Source organism: Trachemys scripta, chromosome 4 (assembly GCF_013100865.1).
Source record: "Trachemys scripta elegans isolate TJP31775 chromosome 4, CAS_Tse_1.0, whole genome shotgun sequence".
Taxonomy (NCBI): domain Eukaryota; kingdom Metazoa; phylum Chordata; order Testudines; family Emydidae; genus Trachemys; species Trachemys scripta.
The window spans coordinates 124,492,357-124,513,677 of NC_048301.1; the positions used below are offsets into that span (position 1 = coordinate 124,492,357).

General features: G+C 44.0%; 1 protein-coding gene and 2 non-coding genes across 8 annotated transcripts in view; 1 reads left to right on the forward strand and 2 right to left on the reverse strand.

Moving 5' to 3' along the window:
* Positions 1-19,534, reverse strand: part of MDM4 (MDM4 regulator of p53) — a 34,727-nt gene extending 15,193 nt beyond the window's left edge. For 2 of the 6 annotated variants that reach the window (XM_034767236.1, XM_034767235.1), the window contains exons 1-5: positions 19,369-19,531; positions 12,327-12,433; positions 7,840-7,914; positions 2,875-3,008; positions 582-631 (exon numbers count right to left, since the gene is read on the reverse strand). In XM_034767236.1, the coding sequence (XP_034623127.1) occupies positions 582-631; positions 2,875-3,008; positions 7,840-7,914; positions 12,327-12,401 (334 nt within the window). In that variant the 5' untranslated portion in view covers positions 12,402-12,433; positions 19,369-19,531. Of the gene's footprint in view, positions 1-581; positions 632-2,874; positions 3,009-7,839; positions 7,915-12,326; positions 12,434-19,368 lie in introns of all 6 variants that reach the window. The other 4 variants (XM_034767240.1, XM_034767239.1, XR_004645362.1 and 1 more) reach the window with 3 other exon arrangements.
* Positions 19,535-20,559: 1,025 nt separating this feature from the next.
* On the forward strand, positions 20,560-20,632 carry TRNAK-UUU. Its single transcript has one exon. It is a non-coding gene; the product is annotated as a tRNA-Lys (tRNA).
* Positions 20,633-20,922: 290 nt separating this feature from the next.
* Positions 20,923-20,995, reverse strand: TRNAK-UUU. The gene has a single exon. It is a non-coding gene; the product is annotated as a tRNA-Lys (tRNA).
* Positions 20,996-21,321: the final 326 nt, after the last annotated feature.

Sequence of the window (21,321 nt, forward strand, 5' to 3'; positions counted from 1 at the left end):
ATTTGACAGCTTTCCCCATGAGCTGGAAGAGTAACAGTGATGTTGAGCGGGTAAGTCAGGTATTCAGACCTCTGACATTGGAATGGATTATTTAAGGGAATAGGTCATCATGTCAGATTTCCAACACCTCTATGAGTAGTCCTAACTAAGATCACAAAGTATAGATGCAAGCGACAGTAGGGAGCCAGGTGGAGATCACTCAACATTTTGTAGCTTAGCAAAGGTTGAGAGATGAGCAAAGGTTTCAGTGGGGTATTTTTAGCCAAGCCAGTTCACTCACACCTAGCATTTAACCCTGTCAGTTTCCAGGATGTGTCTCTGGATATAAACTGTCTTCTGCTTTTTGAGGTGTAGCTCCAGCCATACACTGGCATGTCAGGCAAAGGGCTAATTGATTTCCAACCACGTGAACTGTTTTGCAGACACACACATGACTTTAATGTATTCTCAGAGTGTGCCCCTACAAAGCCTCCACGAGCAGTTTTTCACTCAAGGAACATTTTTCTTTCCTACATATCATTACTTACCCCAATTAAATTAACATTGTACTGAATTCACTTGGCTGTACTAGACAAACCTACCTGTAATAGTAACAGAAGTCAGGTTCCTTTTCAGCATGTCATAAACTGGGCTGCAAGGAAAAGAGGACTAGTGAGTGCAACCACAGCAAAAAATAAGATAGCCTCTCCTCATGGTGACTTTGTTCTCCCAGTTGCCCCAGGCCTCCTAATATCCTCCATTCCAGCCGCTATGCAGCAGAAGAAAGCAGCAACAACCTCCTTGTTGGCGGCCAGTGCAGCTCTCTAAATGGGCAATACTGGCCAGGAGAAGGCCTTGTAAGGAAAGTACTGAGACAGCTTCTCCTAATGTAACTCTTATGAACTGTAATTTAAAGGTGCTCCTCTTCAGCAGAGCTCCCAAGGTGGGGCAAACATTATTGGCCCAGAATCGCCCATGGTGTGCAGCAGGCCTTCATCTGAAATATCATCTGATATAATCACCGTAAAAAACGCACTGACTTTTCCCCTCCCCTAGCCACTTCTCCCCTTTTGGAGACTGTAGGAGTTATCTGAAATATAACCTCTTCTTGGTCATTTGTTTTCATATCAGGATATTGGTCTTTTTGAATTCAAGAGCTCTCGCTTAAGCAGTTGTAATCTGTCAACCCCAGTTGCAGTCTGCTGTCTTACATCAGTCATTTTGCTAGCATGGAAATTGTGACACTCTATACCTCGGGGGAGCACCCCGTAACCCCCATATTTCTCATTTATATATAAATTGTGATACTGCATATAAAGCATGCCATGTGAGGTATCAGGGGAAAGGTTATGATCTGCTGAAAGCCATTGTTCTATCTAAATATGTACATCATTAGTGCATATGAAGTAATGAGATTGTGTTGTATGGTTGTCACTAAAACATGCTGTAAGTTGGGGAATCAGCAGCTCCCCAGAGACAACAGAAAGGAAAAGTAACCAATGCCCGGGCGGGTTTTGAACAACTATCAACAGCCATTGTCGAGCAAGGGAGCTACAATGCAATGACTCATTTGCACAAGGCCACACCAGGGCAATTGCTCAACCTTGCCTAGTGACTCAGCAATGATCCCAGACATGCCTGGACTTGTGTTCTCCAAGCACATGGACTAAGGTGTCAAACAGAACATAGGGGTCCCATGCTTCGGCTTTTCTCCTCCCCCGTACCTATGCTGCAACTAGCAACAAGGACACTGAGGAGACTGGCCCAGGTTTCCAGGGTGAAACCTGTGTACTATGAACTGCAATATCCAGTGGGGTGAGAAAAACTGCTTAATCTAGATGTTGCCCAGTCTAATAGGGTTGAGAGTTTAGACTGTGTGCTTATATTTTCTTTTCTTTTGGTAACTAACTCTGACTTTTTGCCCATCACTTATAATCTCTCTTTTGTAGTCAATAAACTTGTTTTACTGTTTATCTTTACCAGTAAGTATTTGGTAAATCTGCTCAGGTTTACAAAGGCTAGTGTATATCCACTTTCCATCGATGAAGTGGTGAACCAATTAATAAACTTGCACGGCTCGTCTTGAGCCGTGCAAGACGATATATTCCTGAGGTACCAGGCTGGGAGCTGGGGGGATTTGGCTCGTGACTTTCTCTGTTTAATTCCTGAGAGGCTCAGGGAGCATTCATGCAATCTAGCTGGGTGTGGGGCTCCACATGCAGTTGTGCTGAGTGATGACAGCGCCTGGAGGGGTTTGCTGCTTGTCACTAGCAAGGCAGTGAGAGAGACAGCCCAGACTGGAGAATTAAAGGGGGCACAGCAGTCCCACAGTCCCAGGCTACACCCCAGGGGTCCCGTCACAGAAATTAATTCATGGCACAAGTTTAGCATCAGGCCTTCAAAAGGTCAGAATGCTGGGCTGGCAAAGAGCAGGTAAAGCCTTTGATAAAACACACAAATGTCTCTGGAAATGAACAAGCATGGCAAGGTAAAGTTTCCCTTTAATAAAAGCCTCAGAGATTGGGATTACAAAACTTGAGCCCTCTCCCCTACATCCAGAGAAGCAGAAGATACCGCCTCCATAGCAATCCAAGCCCCTGCTGAACTGAGAAACAAGGGACTGGGAATTACAGAAGTTAGAGCCAGAAAGACCTGTTACACCAACTAGTCCACCACCCAGACAGTGCAGAATTGTTCCTTACAAGCAGATACAATCAAATTCAGGCATGCCAAATGACACTCGAAAGCACTAACAATAAGCTAGTGGACCACTGAGGTCTCATCTACATCACAGAAAGGAACAATGTTGTAGCTGGGTCCCCTGCCTCAGCAATATCTAATCACAGTGGACCACCAGCCCTCGTGAGCACACTGCAAAGCTGCATCTCTTCCTACCTTGGATCTTTCACAGAGAAGCTCTCGAGTCCCAGCAATTCTCCCAGCTGATCCCCTCCACAATACACCATGTGCTGTTGCCGCTTATCATATAGCTGCCTCACCATTATATACTGTCCCAGGTAATGCATGACCTGTGGGTACGTAAGATAGTATTAGTTACATCTGCAGTTGAAAATTTTATTAAAGCTAATGTTAAAAAAAATTATATAATACATAGGTTGGGAAAACAGTGTCTGTACATCTGGGTATAGTATAAAGCAGCAAGGTCTCCCGGGCTTTGTGCTCCATTTCTTTCTTCCACCTTACACTTCCTTTAGCTGACATGACACGGTGCCAGTGAAGAACCACCTCATTCTAGGACAGACGTCACCCTTCTACAGAGCCTTCCATCCATACATCTCAAGCATTGGGGATATTGACACTTCTACAAATGGGGAAACTGAGGCCCAGAGAGGTGCTGTGACTATGTGACACTGACAATGAATCAGTGGTAAAGCCAGGACTTGACTCCAGATTTCCCAAATCCCAGTAAAGCTGTAGGCTATCCTTGTTCTCTATATCAGGGTATACTTTGGTTATTATCTGAGCCAGATTCATGATCCAAGCAGGTTTTTAAAAAAAAAAAAAAAAAAAAGTTTGGCATAGTCTCTTGGGAAGTTCTTCTGAGGAGAGGTCCCCCCTTTTGAATGTTTCGAGAAATACAATCTACAAAATACAAGTAAAGATCACATTCTAGTCCCCATTTTCCCTCTGTCATGGGTTGGATCAACGAAACCCTCTTGGGAGCTGCCAACTGATGTGTCAAGACTACTTCTATTCCTATTTTCCCTGCCAGCTCAGGACTCCAGCACCCTGTCTTGATGAGCCAGACACTCCCGTCTGCTCCAACACAGACCGATGGTCTGAATTACTTGCCCCAAAGCTGCAGGTTTACCTGAAAACAGCTCACAGAAGTGTGCTTGTCTTTAGCACTCAGATGCCCAACTCCCGATGGGATCTAAACCCAAATGAATCCGTTTTACCCTGTATAAAGCTTATGCAGAGTAAACTCATAAATTGTTCACCCTCTATAACACTGATAGAGAGATATGCACAGTTGTTTGCTCCCCCAGGTATTAATACATACTCTGAGTTAATTAATAAGTAAGAAGTGATTTTATTAAATACAGAAAGTAGGATTTAAGTGGTTCCAAGTAGTAACAGACAGAACAAAGTAAGTCACCAAACAAAATAAAATAAAATGCGCAAATCTATGTCTAATCAAACACTGAATACAGATAAGATCCTCACCAGTTCCAGAGCACTCCCTTTTACAGGCTAATCTCCTTTTAGCCTGGGTCCAGCAATCACTCACACCCCTTTGTTCCAGTTTCTTCCAAGTATTCTGGGGGGTGGGGTGGCTCTCTCTTTAGCCAGCTGAAGACCAAATGGAGGGGTCTCCCACAGGTTTAAATAGACTTTCTCTTGTGGTGGAGACCCCTCTCCTCACTCCTATGCAAAGTCCAGCTCCAAGATGGAGTTCTGGAGTCACCTGGGCAAGTCATATGTCCATGCATGACTCTGTCTTTACAGGCAGAAGCCATTGTCCAAATACAATTTAGATGGGGCTACTATAAGGTGGGTGCATAACTGGCTGGATAACCATACTCAGAGAGTTGTTGTTAATGGTTCCCAATTCTGCTGGAGAGGTATAACGAGTGGGGTTCAGCAGGGGTCTGTTTTGGGACTGGCTCTATTCAATATCTTCATTAACGACTTAGATATTGGCATAGAAAGTATGCTTATTAAGTTTGCAGATGATATCAAACTGGGAGGGATTGCTACTGCTTTGGAGGACAGGGTCATAATTCAAAATGATCTGGACAAATTGGAGAAATGGTCTGAGTTAAACAAGATGAAGTTTAACAAAGACAAATGCAAAGTGCTCCACTTAGGAAGGAAAAATCAGTTTCACACATACAGAATGAGAAGAGACTGTCTAGGAAGGAGTACAGCAGAAAGGAATCTAGGGGTTATAGTGGACCACAAGCTAAATATGAGTCAACAGTGTGATGCTGTTGCAAAAAAAAGCAAACATGATTCTGGGATGTATTAACAGGTGTGTTGTGAGCAAGACACGAGAAGTCATTCTTCCGCTCTACTCTGCGCTGGTTAGGCCTCAGCTGGAGTATTGTGTCCAGTTCTGGGCATCGCATTTCAAGAAAGATGTGGAGAAATTGGAGAGGGTCCAGAGAAGAGCAACAAGAATGCTTAAAGGTCTTGAGAACATGACTTATGAAGGAAGGCTGAAAGAATTGGGTTTGTTTAGTCTGGAAAAGAGAAGACTGAGAGGGGACATGATAGCAGTTTTTAGGTATCTAAAAGGGTGTCATAAGGAGGAGGGAGAAAACTTGTTCACCTTAGCCTCTAAGGATAGAACAAGAAGCAATGGGCTTAAACTGCAGCAAGGGAGGTTTAGGTTGGACATTAGGAAAAAGTTCCTGTCAGGGTGGTTAAACACTGGAATAAATTGCCTAGGGAGGTTGTGGAATCTCCATCTCTGGAGATATTTAAGAGTAGGTTAGATAAATGTCTATCAGGGATGGTCTAGACAGTATTTGGTCCTGCCATGAAGGCAGGGGACTGGACTCGATGACCTCTCGAGGTTGCTTCCAGTCCCAGAAAATCTATGAATCTATTGTCCATGTGGTATCTTGTACGTCTCAGGAAGACTTCTTATGGGGATTGGAGCATTCCAAGACGCATTGTTCCCCAAATGCTTCCTGATCAGGTACTTAACCTTGCAAATTCCTTCCTAAAGAAGCTGACTAAATGCCTCACAAAGCTTACTTAGAAATCAAGCCAGTATACATAACTTTGAACACATAAATGGTGCCTGCATACAACTAGGATGAACATAACCAGTAGATCATAACCTTTACATAGATATGTTACATGGCATATGTCGTAAAACCCTATTCCAGTTGTATCACACATACATTTATAAGCACCCCCCCCTTATGGGGTAAACTGTCACACCCTCTGCACCATCAAAATGTTTAGCGAGACGGTGCCAGAGTTTCCCAAAATGAGATGCTGTTTTTTGCACTATATAAGAACCGATATTCCGGTAACTTCAAGTGCAGTTGATTTGGCTCTGGCATTTAATCAAAGCACTAGTTTCCATGTGATCCATCAAAAAAGGGAAGTGTAGTCTTGGCCAATTTACAATAACTCCAACTTCAGTATTGAATTAAATGGAAAGATTTTACCCACTGACGCTCCTTCATTAATCCCAGCCACTTAAAATGTCAGCAAACAAACCAGAACCCTCTTTGCTGTCTCAGATTACAACAGAGAACAGGACAAGGTTTAAGTTATTTATAATCTATGCACAGGCTCCTTCTCAGCCAACTAGAACCCAGCCGGCTGGGTCAAAGGCTCAGCTGACATCCTACATAGTAACAACAGCTATTCAGAATGACCCAAAGATTGTTCTCTAGTGGCAATGCAGCCAGGCCCCTGCTACACAGTTGGTACTTCTCTGTAACCACCAAAGTGTGTCTTCAACTGTCTTCTCTCTCGAAAGTGGGAGGGCAAGAAAATATGGTGACTCAACATGAAGGAAGGCCGAAGTTAAGTGGGAGGAGACCACTTGCTTGGCACAGGTACAGAGCAAAGATCATAGATGCAAGATGCTTTGCATTAGAACCACACAGAAGTGCGGGGAGAAAATGATTCCTTTGCTATAGAAAATGTCCCTTGAGGACTAAGGCTACAGAACTGGCTACAAAGAGGATATTTAGGTAAACTAGACACCTGATTAGAAGCAAAAGAGGTCTCACTTGAACAAAGATAAATGCAACCAAAGAAGTTGCTAACAGTACTTCTATTCACTCAAGAGGAATGCCTACGGTGTACTGTAGCAGCCTGCATTTAAAATTAAACACCCCCTCCCCCCGCCCCATTCGAAGCATTCAACTTGTTTTTGCAAAAAAATTTAGACTCTAAATATGTTGTTTAAATGTATAAGAGTTTAAAATAAGTCACACAGCTCTGCGGGAATATCTGACACATTCATAATGAAAAACAGCCACATTTAATTCTTTGCTGACAGGATACCCCTGTAAATCACAGTGTCATTTTTTTAATCTTGTATACATTTTGCATTTTAATCTTAAATGAATTCACAGCGTGTCTTAGGTTTAGCTGACAAGACGTTTCAAAAGAAACTTAAGAGAAAATATCAACTGAAGTACAATTTAAGAACTTTCAAGCAATGAATGATAGTAAAACAATTGCAACGCGTCTCTGACAATCTCTCAAGAGTGCAGCTATCCATTACATCTCTCCTAAAGCTGTTTCTGGATTCTCAAGATATATAATAATTTTCATTCATATTTTGCACTCTTATAGGGATTCCATCAGAGGATCTCAAAGCACTTTGACCCAGATCCACAAAGATATTAAGGCATCTAACTCCCATTGATTTCAATAGGATTTAGGATTCTAAATACCTTTGAGGTTCTGAGCCATTATGCTCAAAAAAGTCTTCATATCCCCATGTATAAAGCAGCCCTATTTTACAGATAGAGGCACTAAGGCACAGGAGTTCAAGGACCCATTCTGCACCCACTGATTTCCAGGCCCTATGTTCTCAATCCTGCAAGATGATTTACCTGAACGGGTCCCAGTGGAGCCACACTGACTTCAGTGAGGCTACACTCCCACCAATCAGCTTGCAGGATCGAGGACTCAGTGAGGAGATCCTGACCACAACACAAATCTGTGGCAGAACTACTAAGAAAACCCAGCTCTCCCAATTCCTAATCCAGTGCATTTTAGGAATTCATAATAAAATAATTTTCCATTTTCAAGGTCCTGGATGTAAACTTCACAAGGTGGCACATTAATCGTCCGTTAACTGACCATTATTACAACTACTTTCTTGGTTTAACCATCAAAGTAGAGTCCTGGGCTCACCTCTTTCAATGTGAAGGTTTCACCTTGTGCACCTGCTGCTTGCAGAATCTTCAGGAGTGGCAGTTTCGGTTGTACCTAAAATACAGAATACATAGTTTTGGATTGGCTACATAACGTGGTGAACTACTGAGAAGAACTGTGTACATGGGCATCAATTATGTAACTAATAAATGCTGGGGGCACACCTCATGGCAAGACTGTCATACAATCATTATAGCAAGTCCAGACAAATGGTTCTACAGTGAGTTGTTAGCCAAGGGGGACATCGCTAGTCTTTGAGGTACCCTCATTCATGTTCTTCTAGAGTTAATGACCTGCATCTGAGGTATGCTTGAAGAGAAGACAATCCTGTCTGGGGCAATGAGCTTCGTGCAGATGGACCCTTGTGTCTGTTCAGAGCCCTGCTGAAATAAATATGGGCCTACCCAAGCAGAGCTTATTGCAGGATCAGGATCTGTAACGGTATGCTTCACTAGTCAGAATTAAAAGTCAGTCACTGCAACTTCTCTACCATATTGATCCTAATACAAGATGAGCGCAGCCAGCAAAGTAGGAGGCCCAATCAGGCAGACCTTAGTCATCTGCACTGTGCCATTAACTTGCATGGGATTGGTCATGTGAGCAAGGACTGGAGAATTAGTCCCTAGGTGAGGGGAATCCTAGAGGCTGACTAGCTAGACATGTGAGGGATAATGCAATGGCCACACCATTAACTTCAATTAGACCAGGTTTAAATCTGGCTCACTGGATGGGAAGAATAGAATAGGTCACTTCTGCACAGCCCATAGGTGATGTTTGGCTATTAAAAACTTGTGAATAGAGACAAAAAATTACAAGAAAAGGGTGCAGCGTATAAAAGTTTATTTTAAGTAGCATTAAAGAACTGATCCCGCACTCTCCATGGACCCCAAACTTCCACCCAATCTCTCACCAGAGTTATGAATTTTGTATTAATAGGTCGGGTAGTTGGGCTCCCTTGTTGTGGGCACACACTCACACAAGTGTGAACATGAAGCAACTTCATGGTAGTTTTCCTTTGGTTACTTCCACACTACACACCTGAGCAAATCTCAATAGCAGATGAGAAGCTAAAGTTGTAGTATGAATGTTACAAAAAAAAGCAGTGGCAAGTTTTAAATAGTTATCAGTCCCCAACTGCCCTACTCGAGTCCTCCATCCACACACATCCTGAAAGAGTAACATCCTAGGGAGATATGCCACGGCATAAACCAGTATCGTTCTCCACAAAACCGTCAAGGTGCCCCAACCTGATTGCTCACATTAGTAGCTGAATGTTATGGGGTTTTATAAATACAACCAATATTGCGACATTAAACCTTTCTCCCATTCGCCTCTTGCCTCCTTCAGTACTTAATACCAGCAGGCCAGAGGGGATGGATTTAAAATGTGGCGTGTTTTGGGACGGTTATATGCAAAAGCAGTGGCATTTTTCTGAACATACATTGATTAACTTTAGGACCAAATCCTGATGTTGGATAAACACTACATATTGTTGCATCTCAAAAGAAAAAGTTGTGTGTGTTCGGGGAGACAGTGGCGACGTATTTGCACTCAGAACCTGGCCCTCAGCATGTAAACTGCAGCTTTCACAATTTTTGCTCTGTCTGTCAGAGCTTTCTCCCTGTCCCCTTCTCATTTCAGCGTTAACAAAACCCAATTAGGGCTATAATAATGCTACATCAACTACGAGTGAAGTCTTTTAGAAGACTGTGGCCAATTTCACCTGTCACTTCTGAAATGGCTTCATAAGGCTGGAAAAACAAGAGTTCTGAAAACCAGTGGCAGGGAACAGCTCTTTCTAGCTTGGCCTAATTATTTCTGCTCAAATAAGTCAGCTGGAAGCAATGATTCTGTCAGACTAATGTTATTTTTGAAAGAAAACAGGATTTATTGATTAAGAGAATCAATGATCCAGTCCAGTCCTTTCATTAGGCTAGTGGCATCTTGAAGTAGTGGGGTAGGTATGAGCTCTTGTTGCACACACATGCTCTATTCCACATGGGTAAGAGATCATACGCTGGTTAGAATACAAGCAGCAAGATGTGGTGGGAAGGGTTTTTGTACACAATACTCTATTGGTCTCCAAACACTTATCAAAGGCTTGTTCTATTGAAGCAGGCCTCTGAACCTCTTTCCTGCTGTAAATGGCCCATTATATCTTTTCTCTAGCAAAGGTGGGCTCAGCTATGTCTAGCTAGCTCAGGGGGAGGGGGGATAGCTCAGTGGTTTGAGCGTAAAAATCTGTCTGGGGATTGGCCCTGCTTTGAGCAGGGGGTTGGACTAGATAACCTCCTGAGGTACCTTCCAACCCGGATATTCTACAATCTCTCCCTATATAAATGCACTTGCAAAAAGCCCTCACTTCCTGAAAGGAGGGCAACTCAGAATTCCCAAGCCCACTACATCCTAGCCTCCAGGTAGAGTTGGAACCACCAAGCTCCTGCCTGAGGCATAAGGAGTTTTGTTACTATTTGTCACCAACTAATTGGTCAAGAACTCAGCTGCCAGACAATACTCAGGCAGGAATTCATCCCACTGTGCACACACTTTTCAAATTCTAAGAATATGTTTATCTTCGCCTTAAAGTACTCTGAGTTATCTACTCCCACATCATTAACACTGCTAGATTCATTCTTAAAAAGAACCTTTCACCTTTTAAGATCAAATCAAACAGAGCAAGGAATGTCCAAACTCATGCCACAATTCCTCTTTTCAGCACCAGCCATTTTGTTAGGACATAAAGAATTAAGCTCAATGAAAGTAAAAGCTTGTGCCAGTACTAATACAATGTTCTTATGAGCGCAATTAATGCAAGTACAAGACAGTTTTATTTCTCCAAGCTAAGGACCACTGTCATGGATTTTTCTTCATTTTAAATAACTATCTCCTCACCTTCCCTTTTCTGTGTTTAAAAAAAAATTGCCTAAATTAATTTGAATATTTAAAATAGCACCTTAGCTACCACAATGAAGCCAAATTGGAGACGAGAATGTTAGTTCATTACATATTCCCCAAGATAATGGGTGTAAGCAGCCAATATTTCTGTACTAACATCAAAGTCTGCTTATTTATTTATACATTTTCAGTAGAATGCGCTGAATAAAGAAGCATGTTAATCAATTCTGCATGGGACTCAGATGGATTTTATAAATTAAGTATATAGGGGAGTTCGAGTCCCTTCAGAGGCTAATTTACACCCCCCGCCCCCAGCCAGACACACGCTCTTACCAATGAAACCGTCTTCAAAGATACAGCCCCATTCTTGTCTTGGAGAACCCACTCATCAGAGTTCGTAGACTGCATTTTTCTAGCCATAGCTCACACTGCAGATTTTTCTCTTTGACTGGCAGCCAACATGTTGACGCAGTGCCAGTTTTCCAGATTCCCACACTCTACGCTAAAGAATTGCCGCGCTGGCTTTGGATAGCTTTCCTAAAGCAGTCAGGCTATGACATATTGGCACTCATTCCACCAATCCCCTGGGAATAGATTGGTATGGGGAACAGCACGTGTTCAGTGTTCAAGGTAGCTCCAAGAGAGAGAGATGTTATTGGCTTTATAAACTAGGTCACACAGATGAGTGTCTTTTCATATTCTGAGGAACTGCATAATTTAACAGTTCCATGTAGTCCAGAGTTTTTAAAAAGGAACTCTGTGTGATCCCATGTAAGGCTATGTCTACAATACCACTTATGTCAGCAAAACGTATGTCACTCAGGGGTATGAATAGCCCACTCCCCTGAGCAACGTAAATTATAAGAACATAAGAACGGCCCTACTGGGTCAGACCAAAGATCCATCTAGCCCAGTATCCAGTCTTCCGACAGTGGCCAGTGCTAGGTGCCCCAGAGGGAATGAACAGAACAGGGAATCATCAAGTGATCCATCCCCTGTCGCCCATTCCCAGCTTCTGGCAAACAGAGGCTAGGGACATTATGCTGGCATAAACGCTAGTGCACACAGTGCTATGTCAGCAGGAGAGCTTCTCCTGCAGACATAGCTACTGCCACTCGTTGATGGTGGATTAATTATGTTGCTGGAAGAGCTCTCTCCCGTGGACATTGAGCGGCCACACAAGAGATCTTATAGCAGCGTAGCTGTATCGGTACAGTTGTGCTGCTGTAAGCTTGCTAATGTAGGCATAGCCTAAATAAGATATGAAGCTTGGAAATACACACATTATGCACTTTCCTGTGTGGCCAGTTTAACCCACCTCACTTTTCCCCCCGCTATTTTAAATGTCAGTCCAATATTACCAATCTATCATCCAGACCAGTGGCACTGGTAGTTAATGTTCACAAACCACTCACTTGATGGAAGACTATTCATTCCACCCTGTACAAGAGGCCACGTGCCATGAAGTCAAAGCTGCTCTAGTAGGGCTTCACTGGCCTTATTTTTAATAAGGAGAGAGGAAAGCCAAGAGAGTGTGTGTCTGGGGGGGTAGAGTGGGAAGGGGAGATTACCTGGTTAGCTTGTCCAAGTGCGATTCTGCAGGCATTCTCAGATGCTGGATACTGTTCAGAGGTCGAAGATGTCATTTTGGCAGTGAAGTAGCTGTCTACAGCATAAACTGAAACAACAACAAGGTTTTGTTTAGTAGCAAGCCAGAACCAGCAGGTCCTGAGTTTAACCACTTCCGTTTCTTAGAAGCTTTAGGAAATCAACCTTCCATGCACGTACATCCTAAAATCTAAAATGACTGTATCAGCCCATGCAACTGTTTTATAGTTTGCCAATAACCTGAGCAATCCAAAACCAATTCTCTCCTAGGTAAGTTAAACCTAGCTGCTCAGCTACCTGGACAGGAAGCCTTGTAAGAGCAGCTGGGGCAGAAATCCTTCAGCACCCAAGAAGCATGTCTTCTATTTGCTTTTATGAAATTTACAATTTCTGTTCACTAACCATCTCAGGCTGATTTGCACTGGTGACACTCCCACCCCCCTCCACCCACCTTCACTATGCTCTAGAAAAATCTTGCTCACTGGGAGATGAATACTAGGATAAAGTATTCCCACGCTCATCTGCAAATCCCAGACAGTTCTTTCTGTTGTGACCTGCCTGTTCAAAGACACAAAGTCTTCTGTGACATGTTGAGGCAAGTTCTTAATGAGTCAGAGTGGACAGTAACAGCTAAGTCACAGTTTTACCCCACTGGAAAGCCTTACAGACAATAGCAGCTTCATGACTCAGCAAGGGGAGGTACAAAGTGGGTGGAAGAACTAAATGCTAGTGATTAAACTCCCACCCTCCAAATTGATGGGATCAACATAACAAAGAGCCCCAAATATCATTGGAGCCCCCATCCCCTTCACACCAAAGGACAAACAAGTTCTAAACAAATTCTATATGCAGATGCTAAAGCAACCTGGGATGGGAAGACTTTGACCAAAGCAACAGTTCCCTTTTTGGTGCCTTCAGACATGCATGGTGCTATGAAGTTAGACTCTGACAGCCCATCTGTTTAGTCATAGTTAGGATTATTATCCTTTACACAAGGAGACACAAGCAAGGAGCAATTGTCCAAGGTCACTGACACAGCTGGTCTCCTGAGTCTCAGTCCATACTCAACGCTTCTCCCGCTGACACAGCTTATGCTGCTTGCAGAGGTGGGTTTTTTACGTCAACGGGCATAGAGCATCTTCACAAGACTGCACGTATAGACACGGCCTAACTCTGCAGTGGAGACACATACCCTTTGGCCTGGTCTATGCCAAAAAGTTAACTTGACCCAACTCAAAAATCCACAACCCTGAGCAAGTGTAGTTAAGCTGACCTAAACCCTGATGTAGATAATGTGAGGTCACTGAAAGGAGAGTCGCAGTGCTTAAATGTTTATATCTAGCTTCTGAGTACCATGGCTGAAAGGCATCTATCTGCAAGTCCAAATACGACTAAACTCTCAAAATTTAATGTCCTGTCATCTCATAGCTCAGTGGTTTGAGCATTGGCCTGCTAAACCCAGAGTTGTGAGTTCAATCCTTGAGGGGGGCCATTTAGGGATTGGAGCAAAAATCTGTCTGGGGATTATTGGTCCTGCTTTGAGCAGGGGGCTGGACTAGATGACCTGAGGTCCCTTCCAACTCTGATATTCTATGATTCATAATAATTTTGATGACGACGACTCAGGAACACCATTTAAAAACTGTGCAGTCCACAAAACCAAACAGTTGTCACTCCATCCTACCAACATAATAGATAGTGCCCTGCAGCAGACCATTTTTGCGGATCACGGATGGATGCGGATTCAAATTTTATATCTAAAGCCCTGCAATTCTGCCGACATCAGGAGATCATTTTTGCAAATTGAGGATCAGATGCGGATACAAAGCAGGGCTCTAATAATAGATTTTAGTAGTTCAGATGGGACTCTTGCTGCAAGGTACTATTACAAACTAACAACCCTGCTTTAGCTGCTCTGGTACACACATCTTTGTGAGATGACTGCAGAAAATGGTATCAGGTTACAGGCATTAGGAGGGGAGAGGGTACGCTTTTCTACTCTACCCAGCCTCAATGTATTCTCAAGTTTCAGAGTAACAGCCGTGTTAGTCTGTATCCGCAAAAAGAAGAACAGGAGTACTTGTGGCACCTTAGAGACTAACTTTCGTGGACTACAGCAACTACATGCATCCGAAGAAGTGGGCTGTAGTCCACGAAAGCTTATGCTCTAATAAATTTGTTAGTCTCTAAGGTGCCACAATGTATTCTCAAGGGCTTCAAGTGATACAGCATTGATATAAAGTTATGCAACAATATAAAGTGATCTTTCACTTTGTATAACCTATGAGACTTTAAATTAGTTAATTTTTGCTGTCCTACTCTCACTTAGAGTTGCGTGCTTTTTATTCTTTGCTTTGACAAAGATTTATGATATTCCTTCAGGAACCGTGAAAAGACAGATTTTATTGCACAAGAGTTTTGTAATATATTACCTACTGTAACACAGACAGTGACGCTGCATTTAAGACTTATTTGATTTAATTTTTTTTAAAGTACTGTAAGGTAAATTCAGATCTGCCATTAAAAAAAAATACTTTAAGGGGTCAGGGCTTTGTTTGCAGAAGTCTTTTTTAAAGTCATGATATATCTGCCACACGGTAGGAATTTTGAGTTTATCAAGACACGTGAAGGGCTGCCAATAAAAACCAAACAAAGCTAATCTTTGATAGATAACAATAATTAAAACAACGAGGAGTCCGGTGGCACTTTAAAGACTAACAGATTTATTTGGGCATAAATAAATCTGTTCGTCTTTAAGGTGCCACCGGACTCCTCGTCGTTTTTGTAGATATAGACTAACACGGCTACGCCGCCGATAATTAATAATTAAGATTTGCAAAAAATGATGCAACGTTCTTTTATTGCAAAACCATTTGGGGGAGGGGGAGGGAAATCTAGATTTATTTTCAAGTTGATTGTTCAACAAAACAAAACAAAAAAACAACCCCTGAAGCACTGGCAAATGGCTCTGCAAATCTTCCTAAATCAACGACCAATGACACAGTATTTGTCACCAATGATACATCTAAAAACCTACTGTAGACAAACATGTTTGCAGTAATCCTATCCTAATGGGCTTTTTTTCCCTTTGAAAGGACAGGGCTGTGAGTGATTACTTTCTATAAGTCCTTTGAGTCTCTACACTACTTGATGAACAACAGAAATCCTAGGATTCAGACAGTCAAAGGGAAAAAGAATACATGGTACCATAATCTTTGATTGTATAACCCAGCCACCATTTTATTCTGGTAACACCTCCTTCTACAAGACAAGCAGGGACCTGTAGGAACTTAATTTATGCAAGTAGTATCAGCAAAGAGCTGCTTTTTTCCTCTGTCCTAAACCAAAGGCTTCTATATGCTGAAGAAATTGATCTGTTCATATTTATTACTGTAGCTTAATAGGAATTGGTGATGAGTTTCTCATCTAGGTTTTATTTTTGCTTGTCCCTATCGTCCCTAGAACACCCTGATTAACATACAATCTGTAAAATAACCTTTGACACCCAACTTCATATATACAAAGTACATATATAGGAAATCAGTGGAATTTTTGCATAGGCAAGGGGGTCACTTGCAGGAAGTAGTTGCAAGATCATGGTTTTGAAGTTATTATTTGTATTTATAGTAGCTTCTAAAAGCCCCAACTGAGATGAGAACCCCATTGTGCCAGGTGCTGTACAGACAAAAAAAAACCAGACAATCCCTGCTCTGAATTATTTTCAGTCTAAATAGACAAAGAGACAAGGTTGGGAGGAAAGAGACACAGAGGGGAAGTGACTTGCCCACTGTCAGCACACGGCAGGTAAGTGGCCAAGCTGGGAGTAGAACGAACCCAGGTGTCCTGACTTCCTACTCAGTGCCCTGTCCACTAGACAGTATTTCTCAACAACCGGTCTGTGGGCCAACGCCAGCCCCTGAGATCTCCTGGACACAGTTCAGGAAGGCAGCAAGCCAGTCCCTGGTATCAAAAAGTTGAGAAACACTGCACTAGACCACACAACCGCCATACTTGCAACAACAGTAGATAGTTTCCCCACACACACTCATTTAAGTGAAGAGTGATTTTTTAAATTGATGTTGACCCACTGACTTGATTTGACAGAGGTCACATAGCTAGTCAGTGGCAGAGCAAGGAGGAACAGACTAGTGGTCTCTCTGACTTACAGTCCTGTGCTTTAAACACTACATCATGCAGCCTCTATTTTTGGGGATGGAAAACAAGACATGCTAAGATTATTCCCATTTCTTTCACTTTTACAAGTCACGTTTTAGCTGAGGGTTTTTGCAGCTACAAAATAGCAGTGGTTTTCTATGGCTGGCATTAACATTTCTATTTGCTCTGGGGTTATTTTTCTAGTATCTTTCAAAAGATGCTCAAAGGTACAGGTCCCCAAAATCACTTCTTCCTTGCCCTATGGCTCTTAAATTATAGCAAAAGGAGAGAAATTGTGTCCATAATGGTATAACTCTAACACATTTGGAGATCAGTTTTGTATAGTATCTCTTATACAAAATGTTTCAATCACTGAGATTTCCAAACAGAAATTTAAAATAAGGAGTAGAAAATCTAGATTTTAAAAATAGATTCTTCCTTTATCAGGTGTGCATATTAAAGGGATCACGTGTGTCACATATCTTATCAGTTATAGCTTTGTAACTGATGTAACCAATGCTGTGCCAGATGCATTCTACTAGTCATTTAATAGACACTGAAAAAGGAACTGAGGCTGAGAACCACATATGTCCCAGCAGCAGTGACACAGTAAAGGGAATCCCCTTATACTGAAGTCATGTCTTTCACAGGAGAACTTGACTGTAAGCAGGTACAGGCGTATTAGAACAGAAGTTTACATACTACAATACACTGAAGCAAATAGGTACCTTTGTTCCACTTCTAGAACAGTGTTTTAATACCAGCTTTCACTATGACCAGGCTCTGCTGTATATCTGTCTGCCAATCTAACTCCACACACACACACACACTTCCAAAATATGCTCACTCACACTGTCTAGACCAACATTTTTTGCTAAGAATTCCCGCAGTTCAACTTCCACCCATGCAGCTTCAGCGGTGGCAGCTCTATTGCAGGACGGTCACTGTCTAACCCTGCTCCAACCAGGTCTAGACTAGACAGGCTAAAATGCCAGCGGAACCATTTCTGCATTAGCATTTCTACAACTGCTACCCCCAGGAGGCAGTTTAAATGCTTATTTATACACAAGTGAACTTGACTCACTATAGGCAGCATATTAGAGACACAAGGTGGGTATCAGGGACCAAAGGTCTTAAACCCTAATCCACAGGCTTCTCAAGAGATAAGTGGTCCTGATCTGCCACCCAGTGACCTTAGGGCTGCACAGCCAGTAATACAACAGTGGAACACTAATGAATGCTAGCACAAACAAAATTAGCCTAAAATCTACACAATATAGTAACAACACTCCACCCTTACAGATACAAAAAGGACCTCAAATCTGTCTAGATCTCATCCTCATTTAACATCACACTCCCTACTTCCCTCATCTATCTGCCTCCACCCCCTTTCCGAGAAAGATCTGGACTTCACATTTTTCTTCCGTTAAACTCAATCGGATGTATTTAGAAGCTGCTTCATCAACCCAAGTCACAATTAACCAGACATTTGCAATACAGCTCATTTCAATGTAGCTTTTAAATAAGCCAGCTGAACATAACATCTTTTCAAAAACTCGGCACCAAGTGGGCAGTAATTGTTTCTGTTGATCATTTTGGAAGATATAGACAAAACTCCAGGAAGCAAAAAAGCACACTTTAAAAACAGACACACACACTTTACAACAAGACAGTTACGAAACTGTATGCTTTTCAGTCCCTCTTTTTTTAAATCCTTACTAATCCTTTCCTAAAATGCTTCCTTGTTTTTAAGTTGCACTTAGCAGAATGCCTAGTTCCTAAACTACAGATGGGCTTTTGCCAGCGTTCATTTCTGAGCAGGCGTGCCAGCATCCAACGTCAAAATTACGGCGCATCCGATGACGTACAGATCTGCGCGCGCCCCCGCCTTAATTTTCCCTCCTAATCAGGCAGTAACATGCTCCTATCAGCAGTTCCTCCAAAGGCTGTCAAAGGTACCAAGTCATGCTTTAGGTAGCTGTTAGACATGTGACAGTTTAAAGGGAAAAAAACAGAAAACGGTAAACACAGAAACTCTTGCCAAGTGCTCCTTTTATTGATGGACCAGGTATAGCAAACATCATCTAACAGCAAACCATACATCGTCAGACAACTGTCAGCACTCCCTAAAACTGATCACTGAAAAACTAACCATATAAATATTAAAATGTTCAGAAACACACATTCATTTCTGAATGGCACAACTGCATCTGTCCTTGCCAGGGCTCTATTTTTACAAAGTCGCACTGCGTTTATCATCACTGCAAAACAAACGTCAAACAGCAGCACGGTGCCCTCCACAGCTGCCCAAACGTGAATGTGCTCACTATCGGAACAAGGATGATTCCAGCCAGAAGGGAGATTTTCTTTTACATTAATGGGTGTAGACACACACCTCAACACACACACCCCAACACCACACACACACACACAATGTTGAGCAGAAATACATCAAAGCGAAAGCCCACCACTTAAACTTTTAAATAGCAACAGCAGCGGTGCGAGGCTCTGGTCCCGCCAGTGCCCTCTGCAAGGTGTCTCGACAGCCAGACAGGTAATCCAGCCCCTACACCGCCTCCCACTCCCCGGCCTTGCCACAAGCTGCATCCCCTGCATGCACCTATCCCCGCAGCAGGGCCTGTCTCCCAGGCGGATATTTCCCGCCTCCCCACTGCCTGCTGCCCCCTGCCCCGCTGCCTCCACATCCGCCACCCCCCTGCTGCCCTTATGCCATGACCCCTGCTGCCCCCCCGCCCCAGGCTATGCCCTCTGACACCCAAGCCAGCAGGCTGGGAGCAGGACCCAGGCCTCAGGGCCTCCCCGCCCCTCCAGGCAGGTCCCCGGGCTCACCCTAGCGCTGCTCCATGGGCCCCAGCTCGCCCTTCGGCCTGAGGGGGCCCTAGGCCCCCAGTTGGCTCCTCTCCTCCATCTTAGTGGGGGGCCAGGCCTCCACTTCCCCTCCCAGCCAACATGGCGGCGCGGCCACTTCCGCAGGGACTGCGTGGGGAGAGTCCTGCTGGATGGACTGCGACCATAGAGAACACCGGAAGCCAGGCCTAGAAAGGAGGCGTCGGGGGAGCTCGGCCAGCGAGGCGCTTACCATAGAGATGCCAGGGGAAGAGAGGGAGTGTCCCAGCGCCACCTCGCTGCTGGAGGACCGTGAGGGGGCAAGGGCACTGGGGCAGAGACCGAACTGGAGGAAGGAAAGTAACAACCCAAACTGGGCCCAATTTAAGCGGTGCACCCGGCCCTGCAGTATGTGCAGATATCTGTGTCCTCACAGTCACTGTGCAATGCAGTGCACCATCAGTGTGCGCAGAGAGCAGTGCTCACCACAGCCACTGTGCAATGCAATGCACCCCCAGCGTGTGCAGGGATCTCTGCCCCCCCCCCCCGTCACTGTGCAATGCAATGCACCCCCCCCAGTCACTGTGCAATGCAATGTACCGCAGTGTGTGCAGGGATCTGTGTCCCCCACAGTCACTGTGCAATGCAATGTACCGCAGTGTGTGCAGGGATCTCTGCCCCCCACAGTCACTGTGCAATGCACCCGCAGCGTGTGCCGGGATCTGTGCCCTCTACAATCACCCCGTGCAAAGTAATGCCCCAAAATGTGCCACCACCCTCTGTGGACACCAAGCTTGTTCTCTCCGCACAAAACCCTCGCCTTAAAATCTGTTACGAATATGACAAATCTTTCCTGACCATGCACTTGACATACAGAGATCACTATGTGCTAACAGTCAACACGCAACCAGCTCACGAGCAAAGGGGCTGCAGGCTCTAGAGGGTTGCAAAGACATTTCCTTTGATGCAGTGAGGACCCTCCTGGAACAGGGCTCAGCTTCCCCCACAAGCTTTGTTAGGGGGAGTTCTGCCCGTCATCCCCTGCACAGTTGATGCTCAACCCCCGTTCTTGTAGCGCAGCTCTCCCTCGCTTTGCATTATGCATGACCAGTCATTACCAGTGGTTACTTTCCTGCTCAGCCCCGCCTCCAGCTTATCTCTTTTACCTCTTCCCGTGGCTCACTACACTACGGAGCCCGGATAGCTCAGTCGGCAGAGCATCAGACTTTTAATCTGAGGGTCCAGGGTTCAAGTCCCTGTTCGGGCGAATCCTGCGTTTTTGGTTTTTTTAATTCCCCTTTCGTTTATTTTTCAATCTCTTTTTTCTCTCTGCCTTCGCCTGTTTTGTTTCTCCTGCAACAGCCGCTGCAAAGCCCAAGACCCTGTTAGATTCCCACTTTGGCCGACGCTCTCCGCACGGGGAGCCCCGGGCTCGTGCACGGCTTTGACATAGGTGCCTGCTCTTTAAAAAGACATCGGGCTTTTAAAAACGTTGGGTTTCTAGTTTGTAACGCTGCTTCCACTGTATTGAATGGCCCCGTAATGCAAAAGCTTTTGCGCCCGAACAGGGACTTGAACCCTGGACCCTCAGATTAAAAGTCTGATGCTCTACCGACTGAGCTATCCGGGCGCTCTTGAGAGAAAGGCTTTTCCTGCACTATACATGGTGCTTTGCAAACTCTGCTCTGGCTTTCTAGTTCTGATTTGCACCAGACCTTCCAGGCATTCCACCCTGTCTGGAATTGATGACATGATGGGGATCTAAATTTGCACCGTGCTGGGACTATGAAAATTGGTGCTTACTATTAATTATTATGGCAATTCTAGCCTCTTCTGCATGTTCATGCACATTGAAAATAAGTGGGACTAGGCACATAGGAATGACCATCTCAGTTCAGGGGCTGTCTAGCTCAGTTTTCCATCTTCAACAGTGGCCAGCACCAACTGCCCTAGAAG